The sequence below is a fragment of the Camellia sinensis genome, chromosome 12 (assembly GCF_055761805.1).
Source record: "Camellia sinensis isolate YWXY chromosome 12, ASM5576180v1, whole genome shotgun sequence".
In the NCBI taxonomy this organism is placed as follows: domain Eukaryota; kingdom Viridiplantae; phylum Streptophyta; class Magnoliopsida; order Ericales; family Theaceae; genus Camellia; species Camellia sinensis.
The window spans coordinates 148261409-148272874 of record NC_138972.1 but is presented as its reverse complement, the minus strand read 5'-3'; the positions used below and the strand labels follow the sequence as shown (position 1 = coordinate 148272874).

The 11466-nt window shown below is 33.8% G+C and overlaps 1 protein-coding gene across 2 annotated transcripts; it reads right to left on the bottom strand.

Annotated features, from left to right (window-relative positions):
• Positions 1-2338: 2338 nt before the first annotated feature.
• LOC114312984 (serine decarboxylase) lies at positions 2339-9367 on the bottom strand. 2 transcript variants are annotated; one of them, XM_082900138.1, is made up of 6 exons: positions 7889-9367; positions 7423-7771; positions 4347-4578; positions 4051-4244; positions 3823-3959; positions 2339-3176 (listed from the first exon to the last, which is right to left on the bottom strand). In XM_082900138.1, the coding sequence occupies exons 2-6, from the start codon at positions 7745-7747 to the stop codon at positions 2610-2612; spliced, it is 1455 nt and encodes a 484-aa protein (XP_082756264.1). In that variant the 5' UTR covers positions 7748-7771; positions 7889-9367; the 3' UTR covers positions 2339-2609. The 2 variants fall into 2 exon arrangements, with proteins under 2 accessions (XP_082756264.1, XP_082756263.1); XM_082900137.1 differs by having other exon boundaries at positions 7423-7758; positions 7889-8979.
• Between the last annotated feature and the right edge of the window lie 2099 nt (positions 9368-11466).

Sequence of the window (11466 nt, the reverse complement as noted above, 5' to 3'; positions counted from 1 at the left end):
AATATTATATCTAATTTATAATCATTATAATTTTTTTCTCACAAAAATCAAAAAAATCCATCTCAAATAAAAAATTTTAGCTCCAGACTAAAATAACTAATAGTCAAAAAAATCAAAAAATCAACCTATTTTCTAAACAAACCCTGATACTTCAAATCTTACTTTGCACTTCAACAAGTTCCAATCGAATAACCAAATCACCCCATGTCAAATTTGTCATATAGGTAAGTGGATGACAATTTTTTTTTCTCTATTTTTTTATTTCTTTGGATCCACAATAAAGTGGGTTTCTCTAAAAACTTCGCATGTGAATTTTAATAAAATATAAATGAAAATTTTAACATATCAAATGAAATGTTTTTTTTTTAAAGATGTCAAATTTTACATACCAATATTTAAAGGTTGGAACAGAGATGCCTTCGTAAAATTCCATAATATTGATATCAAGAAAACCTTAGGATCGAATCATGGCTTCATCTGGGTAAAGGGGGGGCTGCCCAGTTGTGTGTACCTTTAGCATTGGATCCAAAATAAAAAAAGAACAATGCTAGTGGAATATATGTGGCTACCAAACTCGAACCCATATTTTATCTCTTCTAAATGAGGATTACAAAAATTCATTTGATAACGTTACGAGGTTCTTTTTTTCTATTTTATGTAAAATAGGTAATGAGGTTCTGATTTTTTCTTTAAAAAGTAAAAAACTTGTTTCGTATAACTACTATTTTTCATTTCCAAATTTCAAAAAAACAAAAACAAAAATAGAAAACAGAGGGAAACGGAAGTGTTACCAAACTAGTACTAGTGTGGTTGGAAGATTAGCTCATTTGGAGTTTTTAACAAGGAATTATCCTAGTTCTTTTTTGGAAAAACGACAAATAAGTATAAAAAATTAAAAATAATAACAAACGTATGGGAGAGCAATTTTTTATAAGATGCATCTCTCACCTTTTGGTAAATAATTTCACCACTTCTCACTGTCTTTTAATTTCTTTTCTTTTCTTTTCTTTTTTTTGGATAAATTACAATTTGTCCTTTTATGTTTGGCCACATTTCTATTTTGCCCTTAAAATTTATTTTTTTGTCACTTTGGCTCTTTACATTTCAAATTTTTCCAATTCACTCCTAACGCTAATTTTTTGTTCACAATTAAACAAAAAACAACACAATAACTGCCACATAACATAAAAATATATTATTATATTAGATTTTAAGTTATACATAATAAAATATATTTATTCTACATGACTATCAATGTATCATTTTCTGTCTAATTTTTAATAGAAATTAGATTTAAGAGTAAATTGGAGAAAAAAAAAACTTGAAACATAAATAGTCAAAGTGAAAAAAATAAATAAATAAAATAAAATAAATTGAAGGCCAAAGTGAGAAAATGACCAAATATATAAAGGGCAAAGTGTAATTTATCCTTCTTTTTTTAATGGGCTGGGTTCTGTATCTCAAAACAATAATTAAATTAGCAAATTTTTATTTTATTTAGCTAGACATTTAATAGCTTTTTCATGTTTTGTATTAATTATAGTTTTCTTGTCGTGAAACAAGCCCAAAAATTCAAGAAAGCCCACATACAAAAGGCCCCACCAAGATTGTGCTCACCCATCCCAATCATGCTTGCCTGTCATAGATTTTGGTCGTTTTGGTTGTACATTTTTTTGATTTGATAATTGGCCCCTTTAAATCCTTTACATTTGAAACTTTAATTTGAATAAAAATTTAAAAAGAAAGAAAAAAAATAAGAAAAATATGAATAATATATATATTCCATTTCTCTTTTCCTTTTTAAATACTCACCTAAATTCATAATCTGAACACGATTAATAAATCATTTGTCCCTATTTTGCTAAAGGTTTAAGGTTATACTCGAATCATGAATTTTGGTAAGGATTTATAAAGGAAAAAAGTGATTGAAATATAGATAAAATGTAATTACATTACATTCACATTTCACTTCTTTTTCCCTTTTCTTTTTCAAATTCCTACCCAAATACATAATCCAAACATAGCCTAAAATGTTGCTCTCCTTGCTAAAGTTTCTGCTATTATATACAATCAACGGGCATGGCCTTTTTTTCCTTGTATTTGGCAAAGACTTCTTTTCAGCCTATTCTAAAAAAGCTGATTAGGTGGAATGGACTATCTCCCCTGCATGCAAGTACATAATGCTTCTCACACCTGGAATGCTTCAAGGTCTCATTACCCTTTAGTTACATGGCATAAGTTTGTTTGTTTGGTTTTCTAATAATATTCCTAGACATAGTTTCATTTTGCTTAGAGGAAAACTGAGGACTAAAGACAAACTTCAGGAATGCAAGGGATATTGATAATGCTTTAATTGTGTGCTCTGCAAACAAGTTGATGAAACTTAATTACATCTGTCTTTTGACTCTACATTCTCTAGAGAAAGTAAGATCAGATCTCACCTAGCATATTTCAGAATTCAAAAAGCTCAACAGAACAAAGCACGTAATGGAAAAGAATATGAGGCCCAAAGTATCATAGTAAAGGAGCAGATTAGAACAAAGTCTTCTAATACAGACAAAACAACAGAGGCCATACAGGAACTGTGAAAGCACAACATCCATCACTTGTCACTTGTGTAGTGCACAAAGACAGTTTTCCTTACCTATATCTGAAGCAACACAAGGAGATTGAAGCCTCCCATCCTGATACCAAGTGGCACGTTTCTCAATCAGTTCGGTCAAGAAATCATCAAGCTTATCGACGGTAATGTTGGGCATGACCACCACATGTGCAATGTTCCTTTGGCAAGCGAGCTGCCACTTGCGAACAAACTCCTCATCTTGTGGGCGCTCAAACACAACTGTGCTGCTGAGTTCGTTGAGCATTGCTCCAATGCCAGCTGCTATGAGGCGGTCCTTCAAGTAGTGTGCATTCCTGAGGCATTTTTGTACTTCTTTCTGGAACCCTCTGTACCCTTTCTGGTTTAAGGTGTACCAGAGGAAGATTGGTGCATGGCCATTTCTGCTTCCCATAATAGTTGCATCTCTAGAAGCAAGATACTCCACGTTCCTTGATAGGGCATTAATGTGCTCCAATCTTGTTATTTGAACGCCACAAGGCATAGGGCATCCCACAAACTTGTGGCCAGAAACACTCACGCTTCCTATAGGCTTCTTGAAAGAAACTTTCGGTGCCTAGTCAGCACAAGAACAATTAGAACAAGGAATATATACACACATTGAGAATGTAAACAGTCATTTTCAAATAATAGTGTAGAGTCTGTAGACTATAACCAAAAACTAATATTAAATTGGACTGGGAAACTGTTTTGCTCCCCTTTATGCAAATACTGAAGCAAACCATAATGCAAGAAAAAAAAGGGTTCAAAGATGAAGCAACATCAAGAATACTAAAGCATCTGTTGCACCTGACCAACCAGTACTGATTCTTTCACAAATTGTGAACTAACTGTTAAAGTGGAAAGATTTTTCTGCAATTTTTTTTTTTTCACCCCCATTTGCATTTCACACACCTCCAACCACCATGTAGATGTGTTTCAAACATGCAAGAAATGAACACAGTGGATGTACAGGATCTACTAATAAATTAGTGGATCCAACCTAGGGGATCCTAGCTACTCCATATTACATTTGACCAAGACCCAAACAAAATTAATGGTAGAACAGGAAACAGTAGTAAAAAATCTTGAAATCAGCAAAAGGAGAGATATTTGACCAATTGTCTTTCAGGTAAACTCAACTAATGGTGGATTCCAATCAATATTGTTTGTGCACAAAGTATGTGGCACAACATTTGCTTCCAAAAGCACTGAAAGCTTACACGTTTTACAAAAGGCATCATGAGACCAAATAGAGCCCCATCGCAGTGAATGTAGAACCGGTCATGTGTGAATCCTGTTTCTTCGAGGGTCTGTATAACCAGATCTAGATCATCAACAGCTCCCTTAACAGTTGTGCCTGCAGAAATTTATTTGTTAACAATACATCACAACACATGGAGAGAGAGAGAGAGAGAGAGAGAGAGAGAGGGGGGGGGGGAGGGAAGTACCAATGTTTACGTTGATAATTGCTGGCTTGCTCTTGTGGCAAAGGAGTTTAGTTTTGAAATCCTTGCAATCAATTTCACCTGAGACCAAAGTGTCGACCTTTTCACATTCCATCCTGTACATTCGTGCAGCTTTGAAAACAGAATAATGTGATTCACGTGAGGCATACAGAATGCCATCTGGAAACACTTCCCTCCTGCAGAATCAGTATAATCTTCTTAAACTTTGACAAGATACACGATAGGTCAAAACATCATAAAAATAAAAAGTCACAAAAATGAAGCCTGTTGATACTAACCCGACTAATATACCATGAAGATTGCCTTCTGTTCCACAATTTGTAATGTAACCCCAATATTCATTCTTCTCAAGTTCCCATAGGCGGGCAAACCAATCCAATACGCCCACTTCAAACTGCCTGGAATGGACTCCATAGTTGCTCTCTATAAATGGATCACCAAGATTGTTAATGGAGAAATGTTGTAACTGTCCCAGAGCACCATAATCGAAATCAAGATTGTAGGGGTACCCTGTTGCAAAACACAGATCTCCATATGAGATACAACAATCTAGTAAATTTTAATGATGCAAAATAAAAAAATTTAAAACTTCAATTGATATAAATACCTGAATACAACTTTAAAAACAATTTAGCATGAATTTAATCAAAAATTAATTTAATGATAAAATTATATCACAATTGTGTGTGTGTGTGTGTGTGTGTGAGAGAGAGAGAGAGTGAGTTCCATCAATTTTTCAAATTATGTCCCCAACCTCCCAAATGCTTGTATCCCATTGTATTTCCACATTTGAGAGATTGATGCCTCGTTTGGGAACAGGCTAATTTTAGTAATTTTTTGGCTATTTGGCTAAAATATGAGCTAAAAAAAACTACTATGCTTGGAATGACTTTTTGACTTTTTACGAAAAGATGTGCAAAAAGTAGAGAGAAAAGAGAATTTTTGACTTTTTGGTATGGGTTGTTGGCTTTTTGGTTTTTTTAGTAACTTTTTGACTTTTTGGCTAAACCGGCCTATTGCCAAACGAGGCCTGAGATGGCCCATGTTCACATAGTGGAAGAAACACATCAGAACTGAAATCTCATAGTACTTTTTCTTCTAAGACTAAGAGAAATAACAAGAAGTATCAAGTAACAAGATCAAAAAAATCTATTCAAAGAGTTAACAACAGCCAACTCAAAAATAGACGAAAAGAAATACCCTCTGAGAATAACACAAATAGAACACACAAGAGCAACACACCATGTTGACCTACTTCACAAAGGCCTCGTTTGGGAACCTTCCCTTTTAGGCAAAAAGCCAAAAAGTTACTAAAATTAGCCAAAAAGCCAATAACCCATACTAAAAAGTTAAAAATTCTCTTTTCTCTCTACTTTTTGCACATCTTTTCGTAGAAAGCTAAAAAGTTATCCTAAACATACTAGTTTTTTTTAGCTCATATTTTAGCCAAATAGCTAAAAAGTTACTAAATTAGCCTGTTCCCAAACGAGGCCAAAGTTGGTGACACTACAATGTATGCCAGATTGTTTAGATTTAGGCAAAAACCATATCAATGCATCCTCTTTGCTTTTTAGCCATGATGCTAAGGCTACAAGATCCCTATTCTTGTTTGATGAACATTTATGTTACTTTTCATGAAAATAATGCTATGGCCTATACTCTCAATGAGAGCAGATAAAATATTATTGAAAGTTTGCACACTATCTTATATTATAGAGACAACAGTAAACATTTTTCATTTATATGGGCAAAAAAACAGTGTAACATGTTTAAAAAATTCAGGGTACCAGAAATGAAAATGTTGAGATGACGAGTGGCATGAAAAAAAATATATAACATGAAACAAATGCAGGAAGTTAGAAGTGGCACCAATTGAAGATAAAATGAGGAAAAATACCATATGCAACATAAACCAAATAATGCACTTGTAAGGAGTGATTTGATTCATGTTAAGGGTTGGTAAAAAAATTTGAAGAACGTCAAGCAGAACATGAATTGAGACATAAGAAATGACATAATTGTTGTATACTACTAAATACTATTAGAGCCAACTAAAGGAAATGAATCCATGTTGAGTTGAGAAAAAGGCTAGTTGAGTACACATCAACCCATTATAGGACGAGAAGAGAGTCCTATAGGATTATAAAGCTGGACTAGTTTTGAAACAGAAATAAACAAACAGTTTTGCATATATTTTTATTTAAATACATCATACAATATAGCATGGGTGAGTAATATTGCTATTGCTTTGACAGCCTCGCCTATTCAATAAAAGTTGTAGTAAACTACAACATGATTCGTTGCTATCATCATATTGAACTATGGCAAAAGTTTAAGTCATTACAGTTTCTAGCATTGTATAACCACATCCAATGTATCCAAGCATGGATCCAATATTAAGTTAGGTGTATGGTAGTACCCATGGCCATGCTTTTTGACACATTATATATTTTATTCAGAAATGGAAGCGCTATGGCTATACCTTATGAGCAATGCTAGGGATACCAAATATACTACCAAAATTTTGACACAGCACTCACATGGGTGTAGAACCCACACTCATGTGAGTGTTTAGTATAATTTTTGGTAAAATGTTTGGAATCTCTAGTATTTTTTATACCATATTAGCAATCGATATAATTTAAATGCCAGATATGGTTCAAGTTTTTATCCATTAGGACTTAACCAAGGCTACTAAAATAAATAAATATTCATGTTTGCACATTATGCTGAGAAAGCAGAAATAATGTCAAGAATGATACGCCTTTGACTATATACCCTAAGGTCCTATTGGTTCAAAAATTCCATTTTGATGGTACCAATCACATTCCCTTCACTTCTCTGGCTAAGCGCACTATTACTTTAGAAGGTCTCTACTCCAGCTACCAAATGTAGACTCTGCGTAGTAGCAAGGTTACTGAGGCTTGCCACTAGCAAGCACCAATGACGGTTAAAAGTTTCTTAGACCCCAGTCCCCACATCAAATTTATACACAAATACTTTACAAATCACAAAATTGCAAGTGGAGACTAAATTATCTTTATTTTGAAATTAATCATCAATCTGAGGTAATTTTTATGAACATACCCTAAAGCTTAAGATAAATTTCTAATTCATTTTCTGACTTCATCAAATGAATGCAACTTTTATAGATCAATGGTCAAAATTCATAAACACCCAAGAGCCAGTTCCATTCCAGAAGGCCAACAAGACTACAAGGTCATACTTCAAAATCCTACAAAACACACTCATTGGGGCAATTCAAAATGCATCAAATTCAGCAATAAATAAACATCATCAAATGTAAAATAAAGCAATCCAATTTTTTTCTTTTAAAAAGCAAATAATCGTTACCCAAATGGTGCTTAGTCCTCTCAATCAAAGACTTTCTATATCTAGCCAACACACTAGCCATATAGCCTTCCCTCTCTCCGGTGACCTCATCGTCGGCATCGGGCTCGGTGACATCAAAGCACATTGTGTGCACATTCCTCCCAAGCACAATCTCCCTTTCCAGCTTCTTTTCTTCACTTTTGCCATTGGCGATGACTTCGCAGCAATCAATCACCACCGGTGGCAGAGGATCTTTAATCACTTCAGTTGGATCAAAATCCTCCGGCAAAGGCTCAACCTCTTCGAGATTGAGATCGCCAGAAAACACCCCAACACTTCCCACCATTGATGCTAATCCTGTGTTACAGAGCTTGAGGAAACGTCAGAATCAGAAAAAAGCATCAATGTGAAGTGAAACAAAGTTGAGAGAGAGAGAAAGAGTTGAAGATCTAAGTAGAAGATGAAGAAAAGAAGTTTGGAGGCTTACGAGAGGAGATCGAATCGAATGGCGAAAATGGAGGCGGCTTCAAGCGATGGATGGAAAGAGGGTTTTGGATACCGGCGGCACCAGCGTGTGCCCTATGCGTAACATCTGGCGATGGTCACGTGCACTGCGTGTGCCGACAGTAATTTTTAATTTGGATAAATTACAAATATATCCCTTGTGATTTGATAAAAATACGAATCGTTCCATGTGATTTTGAAAATTACATTTCATCCCCTATGGTTTTTAATTTCATAACAAATCGTCTCTTTTATTAATAAATCATTAAGTTAATTAACAGTTTTTAATGATGTTAAAAATATGTTTCAATTAATAATTTAAGTAATTTTATTATTGTATAGAAGAGCAATTATGAATTTCATTGTTTAATTAATTATGTTAAATAAAAAAATCTAATAAGAGAGTATTTGTAATTTTCTAAATTATAAGAAACCATCTGTATTTTAAGCAAATCTCAAAAATATATTTGTAATTTACCCTTTTAATTTCCATAAATGAACGATTAATTAAAGATAAATTATAAATACATCTTCTTATATTTAATTAGAATACAATTTGTCATTTGTAATTCTGAAAATTACACCTTTTGAAATTTTTAATTATATAATAAATGACTAATTTTATTAATAAATTATTAAAGTAATTATTAATTTCTTTTAATAATGTCAGAAATTTAAATTTAAGTAATTTAATCGGTGGATAAGAGACTAATTAAGAATTTTATTATTTAAGTTAATTTTGTTAAATGAAAATTTTTGACAATAAAGCATTTATAATTTTTTAAATCACATGAGATGATTTTTAGTTTTAGCAAATCTCAATATTTACCCATTAATTAATTAATTGTATCACTAAGGCCTTGATTGGAAATATGTCAAATTAGTCCAAAAAATCAAAAATATTGTCACGACCCAAACTCAATACCCGGAGATTCGGCGTTGCAATAAGACAATAATTAAAGTCATAATAAATTAATAGTGCAGTGGAATAAAGTAAAAGGGTACCCAAAACTTTATTTAATTAAAAACATATATATTAAAAGCTATACTAACGCACTGATCTTGACACGTCACCTGAAAATGGTTAACACCTATAAGTATATGATAGAGTGAGAAATATTATATTGAAAGCATTAGGGTATAAAAATCACCATGGATAATTATTTCGGCTAAACAGAACTTAATTTGATATTAAAATACATAGTATATAACACAGAAATTATTTTGAATAACAAACATATAATATATAAATCATATAAACAAAATAATCATAACCACGGTACAGAATAGAACAAAACAGACATATAGACTCAGGAAGTGGTTCGTATGAATTCTAAAGGTGGCTCTCATAATATTGTAACACTCAGTTCCGTACAGCATTTTACTCCATACCAGATAACAAAACATAACAAATGTATAAATTCAAAAGGTGACTTGTACGAATTCTAGAGGTGGCTCCCACGATAGTGTAGCACTTAACTCCTCACAACTCTTTGTTTCATACCATAAATCAAAGAGTCAATGGATTCATGACAAACAGAGTGTCACTTAAAGTGACAATTCAAAGGGTCAATTGTTATTTAAGTCCCCTAAGATATGAGACCTCCATGGTGATACTTATAAAATAATTGTTCAAAAATATATTTAATAAACAATTTTATCTATGGGTTTCCCTTTGTAAGCAAATAGGTTCATAATATGGGTTCGTTTGGTTTGGATTTCTGAAAAAAATTTGGGAAATTTTCTCTACAAATAAATTTTTAAAAGTAATCAAACCAAACAAATTTTTCCAAAAAAATTTCTCAAAACTTGTAAACCAAACAAGTTTTCTAAACAAATCTCTCTCTCACACACATCAAATCAATCACTTTTTCCAAAACTCTCTCTCAAAATAATTTTCCAAAACATCTTTTGAAAAAAACTAAACCAAACAACTTTTCGTACTTTTTATCTCTAAAACACATCTCTCAAACACAAACCAAACATATATATTTTTAAAAATTCATATAACTTGTAAAACATAAATTACAAAAAACTGTTTATGATAGCTTAAAATATAATACAAACTATCTCAAACTTGATCATTTACTTTCACTTTTGACTTCGACTCACTCTTTTAGATACCCCTCGTTTGTTATTCTTGTGATTTCATTACCATGCAACTCACCTATTTATAGATGAAAAGACTCTTATTATTATGCACTTTGCAGCCACATGGTTCCACCACATGGTTTACCATGCCATTCACGAGGCTTTTTGAAATAATTTGCACCAATTCTGTCACGACCCAAACCCGGCCCTATGGGTTTAGCACCGTAACCGGCCAGTAATCCGAGATTACCGAAGGCCTGCTGAACAGTAATACAGTGAAACAGAGTACAGGGCCTGGCGGAAGCCAATACAGTAAATAAATAGTGTCCATTGAGCTGTGACAGTCTGTATGCAAAAAGGCTTACCATGCATTATACAAAACGGTACAGAACAGTATACACAATATTCACATCCATATAACTAGGGACTCAACCCCTAGTAACAGTACCGAAAACATTCCGTCTGTACAACACGGTATACAAAATTAACAGTCACACAGTACGGGGACCTAATCCCTGTATAACGGTACAGTAAACAGTCAGTCTATACAAAACAGTTAGACAGTACAGAAGACAGGCGGGGGAAAATTCTAAAACACCCCTAAGCCTTAACAGTAGGCTCGGAACCTCGCAGTGAGGCACAAAGGCTGGCTTGACAAAACTGGAGTAACCCTGACGCCTCTAGCTGCGGTCTGGTGCCTGTACACCTACATATATATATGAGCAGTGAGCTAAAGCCCAGTGAATAACACAATATGTAAAGAGGTTAAGAATGAATGTCCTTACAGTATGAAAACAGTTCATTTCAATCAGTCATTCAGTTGTTCAGTACAGTAAACAGTCATATGTGGTACATCCATTAGCATAACAGTAACAGTAGGTCTTAAAAGACCGAACAGTAATGATGGCCATCAGTCAGTAAACAGTAGTGGTTCCACGAGGGAACCGACAGAGATCTCTGTAACAGTAACAGTAACAGTAAACCGTAAATACTAAGGATGCCACAGTACAGTTCAGAAATAAAGGACATACATTCATTCAGTAAATAATACCAGTTCAGTAAACAGTTCAGTTCAGTATTCAGTAGATAATCAGTTGAACATATCTTTACACAATTGTTACTCACAGAGTTCTGGGCTACAGTATGCTAGAGCGTGTCTCCCCAGTTGCTAACCCTACACAGTTCACAGGTTGAACACACACTAAGCTACACAGTTGGGAAATAGCATAACTTAATCCCTAATTTGCCTTGGTGTGTTCTACAACGATATCCTCATCAAGATGTCTTAAACTAGGCCTAAAAATGCCTAGGATGGGATGAGGATGCAAAAATGCGATCATAAAACAGTTACGGAATTTTCAGTAAAACAGAGTCCCGCTCGAGCTCAGGTTTCCCCGCTCGAGCGTACAGGCAAACAAAGGTACACGCTCGAGCGCAAACTTTCCCGCTCGAGCGTACTGTAAAAGTACT